The sequence below is a fragment of the Macrobrachium nipponense genome, chromosome 22 (genome assembly GCF_015104395.2).
Source record: "Macrobrachium nipponense isolate FS-2020 chromosome 22, ASM1510439v2, whole genome shotgun sequence".
Lineage (NCBI taxonomy): Eukaryota > Metazoa > Arthropoda > Malacostraca > Decapoda > Palaemonidae > Macrobrachium > Macrobrachium nipponense.
Window position 1 is genome coordinate 42,303,416 of NC_087213.1, and position 19,312 is coordinate 42,322,727.

The 19,312-nt window shown below is 37.6% G+C and overlaps 2 protein-coding genes across 2 annotated transcripts in view; one reads left to right on the top strand and one right to left on the bottom strand.

Annotated features, from left to right (window-relative positions):
• Window positions 1–251: 251 nt before the first annotated feature.
• LOC135198252 (uncharacterized) lies at window positions 252–1,243 on the top strand. Its single transcript, XM_064225822.1, has 2 exons — window positions 252–455; window positions 560–1,243. Exons 1-2 carry the CDS (start codon window positions 252–254, stop codon window positions 1,241–1,243), a joined length of 888 nt encoding a protein of 295 aa, XP_064081892.1.
• A 10,916-nt stretch (window positions 1,244–12,159) lies between these two features.
• Window positions 12,160–19,312, bottom strand: part of LOC135198254 (uncharacterized) — a 476,435-nt gene continuing 469,282 nt past the window's right edge. Inside the window, exon 11 of the mRNA XM_064225823.1 lies at window positions 12,160–12,791. The gene's annotated coding sequence lies outside the window, so the exon portion shown is untranslated. The remainder of the gene's footprint in view (window positions 12,792–19,312) is intronic.

Below are 19,312 nucleotides of genomic sequence, written 5' to 3' on the forward strand. Positions count from 1 at the left end.
AGCGCTAGGCCTCGTGGACTCTGTAAGATAGTCTCTGAACTGAAGAGCCAGAATGTCACCCTAGCTAATCCTAACTTGTCAAGTAGTCAGATTGACCAGGTGAAACTGCTTGTTGGCATCGATCACTACTTTGACTTTATCCATTCTCCACAAGCAAACGAGTGAACCTGATTGAGTCCTCCTTAAAATATCTGGTCGCTGGTAAACTGCCTAGTAATGACACCCCTATCAGTACTCATTCTGTAACTGTAATGAGACTGGCAGTTGATGAACCTTCCAAAGCTGCTCTAGAGATACTACTTGAGATGTCTGATAGCAAATTTGCTGAAGACCCCATCCAACAGCTTTGGACCCTAGAATCAGTCGGAATTGTTGATCAAGATATGTCACCTGAGGATAAATTTGTACTGGAAGAATTCAAGAATTCCATCAATATGGTTGAAGGACGATATGAGGTATCTCTCCCCTGGAAAGTCGATAAGAAACAACTCCCTACCAACTTAGCACTCTCGAGGAAAAGCTGAAACAAACCAATAAATATCTGGAAATTTATGACCAGATCATTGAAGAACAACTGTCTCTCGGCTTCATTGAAACAGTGCCAGAAGAAGACCACAAGTTGACAAATGTCCATTATTTACCCCATTTACCTGTGATTAAGGATTCAACTACAACGCCCATTCGTATTGTATTTGATGCAAGTGCCCGGATGGATAAGCAGGCCCCTAGTCTGAATGATTGCTTATACTCTGGCCCATCCTTGACTAATCATCTAACCGACTTGTTGTTGAAATTCCGTCTCGACCCATTTGCGGTATCGGCAGACATCAGCAAAGCCTTCTTACGGGTAGGTCTCCAACCTAGAGATTGTGATCATACACGTTTCATCTGGCTAAAAGATCCTAACAATGAAAAGGACCTTCAAGCCAATAGGTTTAGATCAGTTCTCTTTGGAGCCACCTGCTCGCCTTTTCTACTCCAGTCGACCTTGCAACATCACTTTGAAACCTACCCCACTTCACCTGAATTTAGTTTCCTCATGACCAAATTTTATGTGGACAACTTAATTGGTTCCTTACCTACTACAGTCAGCCTCTACAGCCTTTACGAGGTTGCAAAGGAAGTACTATCAGATGCCGGAATACCTTTAAAAGAATGGATCAGTAATGATCCAACCTTCAACGAAATGGTAACACAAGAAGGTGATGGAACAACAGAAGGCTCAGATCTTGTCAAGTTCTAGGACTTCACTGGAACTACAAGACTGACCACTTAAGCATAAAACCCCCTACCTTTGAGGAAGCTCCGCTTACCAAACGGCTACTTTTGAGCAACCTTTCAAAAGTATTTGACCCTCTAGGATTGTTTGCTCCCATAACTGTACGAGCCAAAGTTCTTATGCAAAAGGTCTGGAAACTATCTAAAAGGTGGGATGAGATTTTGCCACCAGAACTTCAAGAAGAGTGGTCGAAGATCAAGAAAGACCTTGAGAACTTATCATACCAGGAATTCCCACGCTTTACACCCAACAGAGGGACTAACTACTCTCTTCACGTATTCTGTGATGCTAGTGAAAAGGCCTATGGGGCTGCAGCCTATTTGATGGACCTTGGTTCATACCAAAAGCGAGGGAGTAAGTTTAGCTGTGGTCACTGATAATTTTTGTAATGTTGCAAAGCTACCTCCAGCTGCTTCAGTATATACAGCTGAACTATCTGCTATTGTAAAAGCCCTGAATATAGCATATCATTCAAATAAGAAGTCTTGTGTCATATACTCAGACTGTAAGAGTGCTCTGGAAAGCCTGAATAGTTATAATTCTTCCCATGCTTTAGTACAAAAGGCTCAGGCGTGGCTGTTTCGCATTTCGTGTAGGCGCAAAACAGTACGTTTTTGTTGGATTCCTGGTCATGTTGGGATCCCAGGTAATGAAGAAGCAGACCGAGAAGCAAAGAGTGCCTGTTCCCAAGGAGAAATTGATACAAATAGAGTCCCCCATTTTGATATGAAAATCTGTATTCGTAACTATACACTAAGAAAGTGGCAAGAGCGATGGTCATCTCCCGTTCTTGCTAATAATAAGAAGTTAAAACAATTGGACCTCAAGTATGAATTTGGCAATCATCCTATCAAAGCGACAGGAGGACTGAAGTTATATTAACAAGGTTGACGATTGGTCACTGCCGAATGACACAGATTTCTTCTTGATGGTGGTAGTGCTCCAGTGTGTGTTCACTGTGATAGCCCTTTGACAGTTGAGCACATTCTGGTTCACTGCACCAGGTATGTAAATGAGAGGGTGATGTACGAATGTCTAGTAATTTTGTATAGATATAATTATTATTTTTTTTATTTTTATCATAAATGGTCATTTAACTTTGAATTCCATTAGAAATTTAATCTCGATTTTACCGTTTTAAACACTGATCATCAGAGTATCTATTTTAAACTCATTATTTATATAATTCCCATTGAACTCATTATGTATATTTCCATTTCTATTCATTATCACTATAGCACTGAATGACTCTATGGGTCCCAGTGCTTGGCTTTATGCCAAAATCACATATTCCATTCCATTCCACAATAATTGAGTGGGCCCCCAAACCAGAATTCCTTATCACAAAAAAAGGGAACCAATAGAATTATAAAACCAGAAAATTCTAAAGCAAGAAGATCAAGTGCTTCGAACAAAGAAGCTGAACCAGTGGCTAACATCTCCAAACATGCTTCATCTTGTGGTAGTAATGAGTGCTTCATAAGTACTTACAACCTACTACCCACCAAGACAGAGGACTCAATACATAATTGTATAGAAAATTTTACTAAATTACGAAGTTGCCCATTATCACACCAACTTGAGTAGGAATAATGTTCTGAATCTTTAAAATACAAAAAGGAAATTATAAAATCAAAGATACTCTTAATATTTAATTATGAAAAACGAACAACTGCTGAATCTAATAATCAGCATACAAATACATCAATGAAAAGTCAGAAACCAATTCAAATGCATATAAACTTCGAGACAAAGTAAAATCAGCAGTCAACTTATAGAATTTAACACCAAATCCTCCCCCCCCCCCCATCATGGAATGTAAAATTATTCGGTGGAACATAAATGGACGGACCTCTAACAAGAATTCGTTTAGACAAACTACAAAGAATTGTATGAGAACACAGTCCTATGTGCATATGTCTACAGCATATAGGAAGTAACCCTACAAATATCCAACACTATAAAATTGCCTATTATTCACCAACTGACGGTGGAAAATTAGGCACGGCTATTTACTTTCATACTGGCATAACATATGAACCTTTCAACATACCATCTATGCCATATCAAATAACAGCTATTAAACTGTATATGGCTGACAAGAGTAAAATCACCATTTGTAATTTATATAACCAACCAAATTTCAATGCAAATTTCAATGATTTTTCTGAACTTATTAACGATAGTATACACAAACCCCTACTTATAGTAGGAGATTTTAATGCACATAATCCTTTATGGGATACTAATAACCTCACTGACATATCTGGAATCAACGTAGAGGAAACTATAATGAAACACATCCTGTGTTGTCTCAATGAAAGTGAGGTTCCAACATATTTTTCAAATGCACACTTAACTTTTCCTCGATTGACATTTCATTATGTTCAAAAGATGTAGCCGAGAAATTTGAATGAAATGTCCTAGACGACTCATACACAAGTGATCACTTCCCAATTGTTCTGAACTAATTAGTAATACCAAAATATTGCCATCTACAAGATATAATAACCAAAAAGCTAATTGGGATAAATATTCCCTATACACTCGAAACATACCACCATTCCCACATAATGAAGATCACAATACATGTGAATCCTTCTCAAACTTCATAATAAATGCTGCAGATAAAAGCATTCCAAAATCCAAAACACATTCCATAAAATCCCCTGTCCCGTGGTGGAATCCAACCTTAACAACCTTAAGCAAAATAAAACATATCGCAATCTTAACAGACTCAAAACGCCTTAAATCACTGAACAAAATGCCCTAGAGTATAAACATATTAAACAAAATAGTTATAACAAACATAACAATTAACCACATTAAACCACTATATAACAAATATACAGCCAAATTTAGAAAAACAGTAATAGCTGAAAAAATTGCATCATGGAAAGAATGTCTCCAACATATCATCAAACAGATCTGGGAAAACAAGGAAAATCAATGGAAAACATATAAAACCTCCAAGAAGTGCAATACATCTAAATGGAAAAATATACCACGATACTTATGAAATATCAAATATAATTGGAAAACATTTTAAATACATCACTGCTTACTCTAGCCTAAATATACATTTTCAAATTATCAGAAAACAAAATGAAAATATAATACTCAATTTTGAAACTCTTGAAGACCTGGATTATTATTATTATAAAGGATTAGTTTATCCAGACCTCTGAGCCTAACAACGGCTCTTCTCGGGCTGGTTTTCAGGAATTAATCCTGAAAAAAAATTAGATTTTATTTAGGAAACCGGTTTTACTTAGGAACATGATGATCCTATTAAATACAAAATCTTTGCCTTCAACAAGAATGCCTTTCAATGTCGTGTTTTGTAAATATGTGTTTCTTTGATGGTTCCAAATTGGACAATCAATTAATAAGTGTTGGACAGTCATTGGTGTCTGGCATGTACTACATTTCATTGAGTCTGGATGTGGATTTGACATCAAATGACCGTGTGAAAATCTAGTATGACCTATACGTAGTCTTGTTAGTAACACTTCTTTCACTTATTCTTTTTGAGATGATGACATCCATGAATTAACTTTGCTTTTTATATTTCTGTTTGTTTGTAGTTGGCACTGATGTCCAATCTGATTGCCAGTCTTGATATATTAGAGGCTTAATTGAGGTTATCCCGTCTGATACTGGGACATGTGTCATTGTTGATGGAGTAGTGCAAGCTAATTTGGCAGCTGTATCTACTTTTTCGTTTCCTTCAATTCCCACATGTGCTGGAATCCAACATATTTTTATTAATAGTCCTGACCGAATAAGTTGGTGTATTTTTCTTTGGATTTCTTGGACAAGGTGATTTGTAGACTTGTACTTGTTTAGTCACTAAAAATTATGGTGGAAATTGCTCTCTTCTCAGATATTATGTCTAGTGAGTGCCTCAGTGGCGTGGTTGGTATGGTCTTTGCCTGCCACCTTGGTGGCCGCAAGTTCGATTCTCGACCATGCCATTGAAGGGTCAGAGATGTGTATTTCTGGTGATAGAAGTTCACTCTCGACGTGGTTCGGAAGTCACGTAAAGCCGTTGATCCCGTTGCTGAATAACCACTGGTTCCATGCAACGTAAAAACACCATACAAACAAACAAACAATTATGTCTAGTGCTTATCTTAAGTAACTTATCTTTTGAGAATGCTGAAGCTCCTACTCCAGTGTTGCTCTTTGATCCATTGTATAGATCATAAGTTGATCTCCCTTTCTTCTGATGTGCTCCAACGCATGTTGGGGGTACATTTCTGTGTTTGCCATATTTCTTTTTAGTAGGTATGATAGACTAGTACATATTTCTACTCTTTTCAAAGTCCAGAGTGGTGGAAATTCCATTGCTGGATGGAAAATTGGTTTAATATTATGTGAATTCATTAAATATGTTTTTTTTTTGTTTCTAATCTTTGGTTATAATTCAGAAATCAGGCAGCACTACACATAGTTATCAAGTTGCGGTGATGTTTCAGGGGTAATATGCCTGCTTCTGCTAACAGGGAGTTTATAGGTGATGATCGAAATGCTTCCGTGCACAAACGTATTCCTTCATGATGCAGTCCATCTAGTGTTTTTAATGTAGCTTCTGAGGCAGATGAATATTGGGCAACAATAATCTATTATAGATAGTACTGTTGCTTTGTATAAGATAAGCATGGTGTTATGTCCAGTTCCCCATTTGGTATCTGATAGTTTTTTCAATATGGCTAGGGCTTTTATGCCTTTAGTTCATCCACAAGGACGTTAATCCTTCCAAGCTGTTGTATTGTCCACATTACTGCCACTATCCTCCCCGTTACCAAATGTCAAAAGTGTTGGAGACTAAGAGAAATTGCTAGTAATTCCTTCATATTTTTATATGAAGATCTTTTTGAACTGTTGACCACAGTCCTGACATTTTCCCGTCTCCCAGAAGGGGCCCCCATCCCAGATCCGAGGCGTCTCAGCAAAATCTGAGGTCAGGGTTCAGAGGTTGAAAGGACTTCCCTTCCTGAAGTTTTTTTGTAGACAACCACCACTTCAGGTCTGCTTCTATCTCCTGAGAGATGGGGAAAACAAAGGAGCCCAGTTGCGTTTTCCTGCGCCATGACACTTTTAGATCAAATTGAGGAGAGTGCATGTGAAGTCTCCTAAGTCTTGCGAAAGACTCTACCGAGGCCAGACTCCCCACCAGGCTCAATCATTGTACTGCTGAGCACTCCTTCAGGGCGAGGAACTCTCAGACTGTCCGCAGGCACAAGTCTGTTCTCTTGGGCGAGAGAAAAACCCTAAAATTCCGAGTCCAGAATCATGCCCAAATATAGAATCCTCTGAGTGCATGGGGACTAATTGTGACTTCTTGATGAAACAATTCCAAATTCTTTAGTCAGTGGTCCTCGTAAATTTATTTTAAGTCCTATGTGCCGAAGGAGACCAGAGATGCCAATCGTTGAGATAGAGGAACACGTTCATATCTAGAAGATGTAGCCATTCCCCAAGTGGAGCAAGAACTCTTGTAAAAACACAGAGCCCGAAACTGATACACCTTGTTTTGGAAGACAAAACAAAGAAACTTCTTGAAATCTGGGTGAATTGGGTCCTCATCCAATCGTCCTATTGTAGAGAAGACATTACTGAGACTTTGGTTTGGTTTCCATACGAAACTTTGTCTTCACCACAAACCTGTTTCACCCTTAAAAGATGGATTGCTCCTCAGGAGTAGTAATAACAGGTTTGGGGTGGTTGACAGATTGATCCTGTATATAAACGATTTTATGCGCCATTGATTTCGAAAGAATCGGGTGGGAAAGAGGTGCCAAATTCCCTATAGCTCATATATTCACTAATGGCAACTTTACACCGGTTAATATCACAAGTCGGGCCTTTAGTTCGCTTGACTTCATGGGAGAATGTACTGGGTTTCTGTCTCACGTGACATCTTTATGTAAATTTGCTCATGAATATATCAAGGGGTGCTGTTGGTTTTTTGGAAAGAAGATTGCTAAGAAATATTAGAAAAAACTTGTACAAATTAAAAAGTTACTGAATCTTTGCTCTCGGTAAATTTATGTAAATATTTTTCAACAAATATGCTAAGAATTTGTTACTGATTTTATTTCTTATCTGTTTTGATATTGTGTGAGCTATAATCATAATTTTACAAAATAAAATAAAATTATTTATTAGAAAAAACATACATATGTTAGTAAAATTTATGACTGTCTTGTAAGAGGCCCTACTAGGGGTTGTACAGTCCATTTTTCAACTTCTCGTGGAAGGTAGGGAAATTTTTTAGAACTTTTTTGTCTTTCATCATACGCATTTGCACATCTTCTTCTTTCCTTTGATATGTTTTTTTCGTAAATTTTGCTAACCTCAAAGTTTTGCAGTATGGGGTGCTCCATATCGATTTATTACCCTAGCTCCTACGAGTTGAAAAGCTGATGTTTAGGACTGGTCTCCAGCCCCACGATAACTTGAGGACTACAAAGAGCCAGTTGTAAAACCCTTCTGATGTGTGATTTAAAACTTCTAATATTACCCCTTTCTTAAGAGAGCTGCCACCTCCTGGGAAAGGGCCGAAAACCTTTCGGACCCTTGCAAGTACGCTGTCAATGCTATAGGTGAAGATGATAGCGGAGGCTTCTCTATGAGAGGAACTGGGTAACCCTCTTTCAATACCTGGACAACCCAGGGTTCCGCCCCTCTCCAGCTTCATTCCTTCCCAAACAAAAGGAGCCTGACACCAACTAGGCCGAGGATGTAAAGAAGGTCTTGCTGTGGTCGAGACGGAGTCCTTCAGTCTTATAATAGATTGTGATAAGTTGGTCGTGGATTTCTTCTGCAAATCCAACAAGATTTCCATTACCATGGACTGAGGGGAAGAGATGGGACTTATCCAGGGGAGCAAACATCAGCGCTGATTTCTGGATGGAAGTCACTCCTTTCAATGCAAAAGAGTACCAAAACTCCCTCTTTTTCAAGATACCTATAGAGAAGAGGGAGGCCAACTCGTCAGACCCATCCCTCACCGCCTTGTCAGCACATGACAATAATCCAAGCCAGTCTGACGAGAATTACTCTGCAAGAGCTGGGCAGTCCTTGACCTTTCTGGCTATCACTCCCATGGTCCAAACAAAAAACTCATTATTTCTAATATCTTGAATAAGTTATTCAGAAGATGGTCCATCTCCGAGGAAGAAAAATACGTCTTCGCTGACGCGAAAGCTGAACGTCTCGAGGCAGAAAAGTCTCCCTGGGAGGAGGAAGAAACTCCCAGGGAAGGAGTTTCTTCTCTAGCATAGAACTTATGTCTCTTCTTAATCAGCTTGGAAGGAGGAAAAGCAAAAGAGGCTTTCCCTTGCTCCTTCTTGTCAGCAAGCCACTCATCCATCTCCTGAAGCACCTTCTTAGAGGAGGACGACAAAACCAACTTGGGAAGGCCTAAGGTATCTGGTTTTTTCCCCCATAAGGAAAGTCAAAGCTGGAGAAGCAGGAGACGCAGGCTCAATGAAGTCGAAGAACTTGGACAGGAAAAACTTAAGCAAAGACGAATAGGCATGAGGAGCTAGATCCTGGTCTGTTTCTTCCTCCTCACATGAAACTGGAGGCAAGGGATCTTTCATAGCAGGAATCTCCAAAAGGTTTCTTCATAAGAAAATCCATCAAGTCCTTTAGCTGCTGCTTGATAGGCTAAAGAAGGGTCTTCTTGTGCAGAAGAAGCATTAGTAGACAGGTACTGCTCCACCTGGTGCCAAAAGGATAGATGCGGGCGCCAAACAGCAGCTGATGCTTGGACCGAAGAAGTGGGCACTTGGAAGTAGGAAGCAGGCACCCAGGTCCCAGAAACAGGCACCTGGGTGCCAGAAGCAGGTGCCTGAATAAGGGCTGCGGACACCAAGCATACAGAAGAGATAGTCATACAAACAGGAGTGGGCGTCGATTAGTATTTTGAAGTAGAAGGGGACTTGGGAGAAAGAGCCGGGTGCTTATGAGAAACTCCAGAACTCTAGTAAGATCTCAAAGGGCGATTCAAACCCGAAAGAGACTCGGGACAATCCCAAGTCTTGGGATAATGAGCTGGACTTGGTCCATGGACAGTCTCTTGAAAAACTACATGAAGGCTGTGGGCTGGGACTAACTTCTCTGTACTTCTTCACAGGGTAAGGAGAAGCATCAGCAGGTGCAGCAAGCCTCTTCAAAGGATGAGATACTGATGAGCATCGTCACTGGCTCTTCCTGTCTGGAGAAGAGTCTTCCAAGTCTTGACAACAGACAGTTAGCATGAAAGAGATGCCTTTCCAATGGCACTCTGTTGACACCTGAGACTGATCACCAGGCTCATAAAAGGGGGCAACTGCTAATGAGCAAATCCCACTGGCCTCCCTTGGACCTCCAGTACAGTAGTACCTCAGGATACGAAATTAATCTGTTCCGAGGTGGCCTTCGTAACCTGATTTTTTTCATATCTTGAACCACATTTTACATGTAAATTGCCTAATTCGTTCCAAGCCCTACTAACACACCCAAGTAAATTATTTCCAGACTAACAACACATGTTCTACGGTTACAACGCCGATCCAACGGAAGAAATACGACTCCAAAAAGGCAAAATACTGTACATACTTGAGTAATTTTCAACTGCATGTAATGTTCAACCCCATTTTTACTGCATATATTAGGACTTTAGCATATGTCCCTTAGCAATAAGCCTAGCCTATGTTAGCAGTTAAGCTAGAAGCTTAGAATATGCCAATAAAATGTATAAATAATCAGTATGTACTCATTTCAAATAATTATTAATTAATCATTAACTATAATACACAAACAAACAAAAAAACGCTTCAACCTTTTGTTTACGTTCAGCACTATGTGTACCAAACGATCGCCAAGCAACCAGTTTTACCTAGCACACAGTTTAGTAATCATAAATTTTCATTATCTCTCTTCAACTACTGAAACTACCAAACAGTATAATAACCATTCATTTTTATTCTTTATTCTATCTTTACCTAATGGAGATACCGAGTTACTGACAGCTATAATGAAACATATAATATCAAAACAGAAGAATTCTAGAAAATATTTGTTGGCTTCGATGATAGCAGTCTGATTTATTTTATATTTTATGATATCTAATTCACAATTTTTTTTATTAAATGTATTGCATGTACTCATTTCAAATAATTATTAAGTAACCATTAACTATAATAGCAAACAAACAAACAAAAAGCTTCCAAACTTTTTTGTTTTCGTTCACACTATGAGTAGCGAATGATCGCCAAGCAACCACTTTTATCTAGCACACAGTACAGTACGTAATCATAAATTTCATTATCTCTCTTTTCAACTACTGAAAACTACCAAAAAAACAGTTATAATAACCATTCATTTTTCTATTCTTTATTCTATCTTTACCTTAATGTTTTTTTTTTTAATTAAATGTATTGCATGAATATGATTTTCAATTTACAGCATCCTTTTACCAATACAATACATAGAGCACATGGGGTAGATGCTGACCAATAGGAGAGCAGGATCTTATGGGCAGTGACTAGCATCAGGAACCAATGGAGTGGGAGGATGGTGGCGAGTCTACTCCAGTTGGCGGCGCGGGAGTTTTAAAATTGTTCTCTGTGGTCCGGACGAATCTCGGGACTTTACAGCAACAACCTTTCGTAACCTGAACTATTTTCGTATGTAGAGCCAAAAAATTCTTCGTATTTGCTTTTGTAACTTGAATTTTTTCGTAAGCTGTGACTTTCGTATGTTGAGGTACCACTGTATGTTTCTCCCAAGTGTAGGGGAGCGGGACAGGGACCTTCATCTAGGAGCACCAGTGGGCAAACAGCCACCTTTTCCCCTCAGACAGCATTACACCATCACTAGGCACTGCACTGACATTATGCACTTCAATCACATTAGGAGCGCTGAAAGATGATTTCTCTATGAAAGACCTGAAAGAGGAACCTAATTCCATTATAGCATTTGCAAGAAAATCAAATTTCTTATTAAACTTTGACTCTAGACCGGCTATGGTGCTGGGGTTAGAATTATGGGAGCTGGAATCTGAGACTTAGGCAAAGGAGTAGGAGTAAGGATTGGAGACATTGCAGGAAGAAGTGAAGAAACAGTAAACCTCTTCAGCTACTTCAGGAACTACTAAAGAAGCCCTACTTTTACCTCTAATAGCTGCCTTCCTTATCATATCCCTGTTAAGCTTATCTAAACGAGCTTTCGAGGCCTTCCATTTGTCCTCTTCTCAATCCTTACATTCTGGACAGGTTAAGTCTAACGAACAAGCCTGGCCCCTACATTTAACACATTTAGTATGGGAGTCATAAGGAAATTTGATAAGTCTGGTCTTACAACCCTCCAAAAATATCTAATACCTGAAGCACTGAAATCAGACATAATGATGTCTAATCCAAAGATAAATAAGCAAAAAACCATCACAAACAAAATGAACGCATCACTAATGTATGGGATATCCACCAAAAATTGACGAGACCCCTGCCAAAAACTACCATTGTTACGCGGGAGCTGGCATGAAAAGCAATGATGGAATTCGTCAGTTGGTACTGATCGTTCCCGAAAGTGGGCAGGTCCTGTTCACCTACTCAAGCGATGGCAGCGCCACAGCAAATTTGAATTTTAGTTAGGAAAGCTTACAGCTAATTATAAGTTCTTGGTATGTCACATGTAAAACTAACGTTGTATGGAATTACTGAGATGTAAATACAATTGGAGATGACCTCAGTCAGAATTAATAATTGTCCTTTTATCACTGAAACAGGAAATACTCCATATACAAATTGCTAAACACTGGGGATAGAGGGTTCCCCATCACCAGTTCAAATCTAATAATACTGCTGGTAAATAAAAGAACCATAAATGATCAATATGAAATCTTATTTACAAAAACAAGGAAATAAATTAGCAATAAAATCCATAATTCACAAAATATCAGCATGGTCTCTTCTATGTTTCACTTTCTTGAAACTCAGATGGATTACTTGTAGATGAACAACTATTTATTGCAATAAAAGAACATCTAGTCGTTACTATAAAACTCAATAGTAATGTCACTTTGAATGTCAAATTATAGTGAAGAGCAACTGGGGTACTTTTTTGTCACAATCTGAGTGTCAGAGCCAATGTATTTTTAAGTCAAATTAAAATACAAAACTATTCATGAAAGAATAATCGTTCAAATCCACATAATGATTAATACTTGGGAAATATCTTTTATTTATATTAAGCTAAGTTATGCTACACAAAATCCACAAAAGATTTTACACCCCTGATTCATTGACTTTTCGTATTTACATGTAATAAAGGTTGGCAAAAACATATTTAGATTATAAGCAGAAAGATAATCTTTAAAGCATGAAAGAAAAAATATTAGGATGCACATTCTCATAGGAAAGTAAAATAACCAAGATGTTACGGTAACTGTTTGCAAATGAAAATGGCTGAATCAACCTATTAACCCTTAAAAGTATCTTAACAAAAATTGTTTTGCCTTTCAAGAGAACACTTAGCATTGCAGGTAATCATACTGATGTCACTCTTATTCTGTTAGTCATAAATAAACTTATCTTTTGCAATTCTTAATCCATACAGCGGCAGTGAACTAATTTTTCACATAACTAATATTTTCTTTTATTCCTAAATCTACTGGTCACTCAAGTACATATATTAATACAATTAGTTTAATGGTTGTTTCTTTATAATAGTAACTTCAACTGTACGTAATTTTCGTCTTTGTTACACAGTGACAGCTAAAACATAACTGGCTGAGAGGTGTAAAAATACCTCAAGTATAATGGTAGCTTGCCTTTCAGTAATTTGACTTATACCTATCACTATTTAACAAAAAACAGATTTCCATTAATGTGTCAGATATTTGAAATACCTTTAATCTGTCAGATATTTGGAATACCTTCAATCTGTCAGATACTTAGAATGCCTTTAATCTGTCAAATGTTTGGTATACCAATGCCAATGTGTCCAATTCTGAGCATCTCTCAGATTGTCCCCTTAATCCAATCTCTCCTCTTTGAAACTCCTTGTTGCTTCCCCCAACTATTGCTCCCCAAGCCTGTCAGATGTTTGAGTCTCCATAAGGGGTTATGCTTGAGTGTGCATTACACAGGATATGGTAGCTAATTGCTAGATACAAAACTTCCATAAGGGGTTGTGCTTGAGTGAGCATTACACTGGATATCGTAGCTAATTGCTATACACAAACTTCCATAAGGGGTTTTGCTTGAGTGTGCATTACACAGGATATCATAGCTAATTACTACATACAAACTTGAGTTGTTTAATTAAACTTCCCATTCAAGTTTTATTTATCATTCATCTGGCTACCAATGTTCAATGAGTTCATCCTTAGCATTCAGATCTTCTCACATTAAGTCATCCACCATATAATGCTATACTTATAGACAATCAGTCCAAAAAGTCTTGCCATTTTTTCTATTTTGCTAAGGGAAAACACAGTTACGTAGAAGTTTTGTTTTGACTGTAACCAAATTATGGAATGATCTTCCAGCTCATTTTGTTGAATTATTGGAACTGAAGAGATTTAACTTCTATACATGCTTTCATACTAGGCTGGCTGAAATGAGTCTCCCTTTTATCTTGTTTGGTGTTTGTTTTATATTAACCCTTAAACGCCGAGCCGGCATTTCCGAAAGTGTCTCCTGTATGTCGGCAACGTTCGCGAGTGACCGCCGAACCGAAAAAAGTTTAAAAAAAAAATCACAGCATGCTTAATTTTCAAGATTAAGAGTTCATTTTTGGCTCCTTTTTTTTATCATTGCCTGAAGTTTAGTATGCAACCATCAGAAATGAATAAAAATGTCATTATCATATATAAAATATTGGAATATGTATATGACAGCACAAAAAAAAATTTCATATATAATTGTATACAAATCGCGGTGAGCAAAACGGATAAAAGCTAACGAGTTATTTATTTTTTTGTTGTATTGTACACTAAATTGCGATGATTTTGGTATATAACAAATTGTAAAACGATCAAAGCAACACAGAGAAAATATTATCACAATATGATGCATGAATTCGTAACACGCTGATGTAAAAAAAAAAAAACTTTCAAAAATTCACCATAAATCGAAATATTGTGCTAGAGACTTCACGTTTGTTGCAAAGTGAAGGTAATTGATTGAATATTACTAGACTGTAAGTGTTGTGAGCTTATAATTGCAGTTTTCGACCATTTCGGTCGAGTTAAAGTTGACTGAAGGTCAAATTTTTTTTCTATTTATCGTTATTTATATGAAAATATTTCAAAAACTGATAAAAGCTACAACCATGTGTTGTTTTTCGTTGTATTCTACATGAAATTGCGCACATTTTCATATACAAAACTTTATGTAACGGCTATTTAAAATGGGGCAAACATTACGACAATCGGACGGAAAAATTTATGATTTTTTCGGAAGTTACCGCGCACGTAAGGAAATTTTTGTTTCTTCATAAATTCACCATAATTCGAAATATTGTGCTAGAGACTTTAAATTTGTTGCAAAATAAAGGTAAATGATTGAATATTACTAGAATGTAATTGTTTTAGTTTACAATTGGGTTTTTTTTACCATGTCGGTCGAGTCAAAGTTGACCGAAGTTGAAATTTTGGCACTTATTGTTATTTATACGAAAATATTTCAAAATTGATAAAAGCTACAATCATGGTTGTTTTTCGTTGTATTCTACATGAAAATTGCCCACATTTTCATATATAAAACATTATGTAACGGCTAATTTAAAATGGTGCAAACATTACGACAATCTGACGAAAAAATTTCTGATTTTTTTCGGAAGAGTTACCGCGCGGATGTAGGAAAGTTTTTTTTTTTTCTAAAATTCACCATAAATCGAAATATTGTGCTAGAACTTTCCAATTTGGTGCAAAATGAAGGTAAATGATTGAGTATTACTAGAATGTAAGAGTTTTAGCTTACAATTGCGGTTTTCGACAATTTCGGTCGAGTCAAAGTTGACCAAAGGTTGAAATTTTGGTACTTATCGTTAATTATATGAAAATATTTCAAAACTGGTAAAAGCTACAACCATGGGTTGTTTTTAATTGTATTCTACATGAAAATTACGACATTTCCATTTCCATATAAAAACTTTATGTAACGGCTAATATAAAACTGTGTAAACATTACGACAATCGGATGAAAAAATTTCTGATTTTTTCGGAAGAGTTACCGCGCGGACGTAAGGAAAAAGTTTTTTTCCATAAATTCACCATAAATCGAAATATTGTGCTAGAGACTTCCAATTGTTGTAAAATGAAGGTAAATGATTGAATATTACCAGAATATAAGAGGTTTAGCTTACAATTGCGTTTTTCGACCATTTCGGTAGTCAAATTTGATCGAAGGTTGACATTTTGGCACTAATCGGTATTTATATGAAAATATTTCAAAACTGATAAAATCTACAACCATGAGTTGTTTTTAGTTGTATTCTACATGAAATTGCGCACATTTTCATATGTAAAACTCTATGTAACGGGTAATATAAAATAGTGCAAAAATTATGTCATAGTGACAAATAATTTCTGAGATGTGTTACTGATGTCTTTTTAGTGCGAGAAAGAAAGAAATTAGCGCTTGCGCGCCTGGGTAACGATTGTAAACAAACAACAGCTTGATCCGTGAACTTCCCAGCATCCCCCAAGGCGTGTGATTCAAAAGTTTTCGCCTAGTAGGCCTATAACTATTTTTCCGCGAATTTTAAAATAACTCTTTTCGTCAACGTTTCGTATGTCGGTTTGGCATCCAACAGACAATTTTTCGTCGACGCTTTAATACGTCCAATCAGCATTAAAGGGTTAACTGTTTTTAATTTTTTATGCTCCAATACAGTTTACTCTTTAACTAACAATTAACTTATTTTCCCATATCCCAGTGCTTTCTCTGCTGAAGTCCTTTTGTCTTGGACCATTCTGCTTTTTCAGTAGGAAAAAAGAGTGGGTAATAATAATAGTACTAATGCCATGATCATCCAAAATGACTTTCATAATGTTTTTTTTAACTGTCAGAGTTTGCTTACACCTCTTTCATTTCTGGTTTCCCTCACATTCTTCTACCTTTAATTGTACCTCATATGATAATCAACTCTCATCTATTAAAACTGTGTTACATAGTATATAAATATGCAAACCACCAAAGGGGAAAATGAAACATCAGTCATAATTCCTGACTGTTTTACCTTATTTAGTAAGACATCTTCAAGGGCCTGATATATAATCATAGAATTTAACATTATATGTATATGCTAGGTGACAGTATCAATGAATATGCAAATAATAGATAAAAAATATCAGCACCTGAGAGGAAGAGGATTTTACACCTTTGCTATGACGATTTCTTTTATAAACGGGATTCGGTTATATTTCTTTCTAAACATTTTTAGGCCAAGCAAACTTCTATTACTGGCCCAACTAATTGCATGATTGTTTTCAAGTGGCTGAAGCCCAGATAATAAAACAAGTTATTGTCCATGGTGTGTTCCAGGACCCCATGGTAACTAGAATAATATCAAAGAAACATCTCTTAGCCTGGTCTTATAGCTGGGTACGTATTATGTCGTAATGATAAACGCTATGACACGTAACATAGTATAATGGACTCAAAGCCAAGAAGGCATCTTCTCTCGTCTTCAGCAAAGCTGTACCCAGGTTTCCTATGTCAAAACTGCAGAAGAAATGACAATTATTGCGCATGTGTGCCAGTCATCTTGCTTTACTATCGAGCTGGTAAAAAGACCAGGAACCATTACTCTGTTGGTCAATGCAGAATGAACTTTTCCCCAAATCCCATCCCCTTTCATCAGGGAAGTGGGAGAGTTTTGAGGACTCAACAGCAACTATTAAAAATGAGTTTTTCGTACATCAAAACCTATTTTTTTATAGCATAGTCTCTGTTTTGTCCTCAAAGGAGCATTACAAAGAAATTGGCAGTGTGACAAAAAAGCTTAAGCTCCCAAAATTTCAATCCCAACAATACCAAAAATAAAACTAAACCATTTCTGGACCAAGGTCAGCCACAGGTTTTGGTAACAAAAACAAGAAACTAAGCAAGAACTTCAAGTTTTAAGTGTGTAATTCTAAGTATGCTGGGTAAGGTTGCAGTCTTGCCGCACCTTTCCCAGCAATAGCCAGGATACCCACCCATTAGGAAGAGCCTGGTTTTCCTCTGTGGAGCCTATGGGGTCAGGATTAACCATACCACCTACTGATACATAGTGTAGTCGAATTTGTTCAAGCTCACGGCAGTAGTGTTTTAAGAATACTCTCTAATGACCACCTTGTACATTTGGAGACCTCTTCGAAAGAGACATTTCTAAGGAAGGCCAATGATGTATGTACTTACTTTCTTAACATCATGCGATTTTGGAAAAGTGTGTGGGTTTGTCTTTTTAATGAGGGACACTAATAAAATTATTCTTAGCCCTGGTAAAGAGAGTGGTTAATTCATGGTAGGGTGTAGGAAAATCGGACCTTCTGGGATATTTGCCATGACCTCTAGGTAAACCTAAAGTGTTTGTACTGGGCATAATGTTTTGTCTGCTAAATTGAGTTTTCTTATAAGAATAGATTTCCTTCTTAGAGGATTCTCATTCTTGGCCAGGGATGATGGACCAGGGGACAATAATAACTGATTATCAGTAGTGTGTGTGATATATATTGTCCCCTGTTTAAGAGAGCCTAATTCACTAATATGGGCTCCTGATGCTAATGCAACTAGGAAGATTGCTTTTTGCAGCATGTGAGTTGCAGTTGTGTTGGATACACTGAACTAAGGGATACATAAAAGTCTAAGAACCTTGTTCAGGGACCAAGTAATTGGAGGTCTTTTGGGTGTGGGTCTTTGTAGAGCAAAAGACCACAGAAGGGACATGAACTTCTATGCTGGAGTCAATCCCGAATCCATAAAGCAAGGGTTCCATTTTCACTTATCCTTAGCGAATGCTAAAACCCAGTTTACCTATGTCAAAACCCATAAGAAGTGACTGTATATGCATTGTCGTATTGTAAACATACGACCAAACGTGGACCATGAAGCCATTCCATTCTGTTGGTCAATGGAGGCTGATCTCTAACCCAAATCCCATGTCTTTTGTCAGGGAAGTGGGGTCTTGAAGACTCAACAGTGACTACCAAAAATACGTCTTTCCTAAATCAAAACCTGTTTTTTTTATAGTGTAGTGGCTGTCTTGTCCTCAAAAGAGCTTTACAAAGAACTTGACAGGTGACAAAAAGCTCTTGATTTTAATCCCGACAATCCAAAACATTTTTGGTCCTGGATCAAGCCACCAATTTCAGGGCCCATTCTTTATTCCAAATACCTTTAGGTTTGGTAGCAAAGAACAAGAAACTAAGTGCCACTCATGTTTTTTTAGAGTGAAGTTCTGTGGTGACTTACCTAAGCATGCTGGCTATGGTTGCAGTATTGTCAAACCTTCCCCAGCAATAGCTAGCATACCTGCCTGTTAGGAAGACCTGTGGTTTGCCAATGTAGCGCCTACGGGTCAAGACTATCCATGCCACTTACTGATACACCCATGCCACTTACTGATACACAGTGTTGTCGAACATGTTCGAGCCTGTAGCAAGTCTTCCTGGAGTGTAGGAAAAAATGAGTCTTTTAGGATGTCTCCCATGAGCTCTCGGTAAAACCTTAAGTACTTGAACTGGGCATAATGTTTTGTCTGCTAATTCTAGTTTACTTAGAGTAGGAGATTTCCTGCTTAAAGGAATCCCATTCTTGGCCAGGCATGACAGGCCAGAGGACAATAATAATTGATCATCAGCTGCTTGCGTGATGCATTGTCCTCATCTAAGAGAGCCCAATTTACTAATGAGCGCACCTGATGCTAATGCAATCAAGGAGAACACATACTGCAGCTTGTGAGTTGTGGTTGAATCGGGGACACTGAATTGAGTGGCTGATCAAAGTCTATGCTCGTTGTTCAGGGACCAAGTAATTGGAACCCTTC

Excerpts from the sequence above, each read along its gene's own strand:
- LOC135198252 (XM_064225822.1), top strand. The coding sequence starts at position 252 with ATGAGACTGGCAGTTGATGAACCTTCCAAAGCTGCTCTAGAGATACTA. Across the intron at positions 456-559 it reads TGGTTGAAGGACGATATGAG|ATCATTGAAGAACAACTGTC; the intron begins GTATCTCTCCCC and ends ATTTATGACCAG.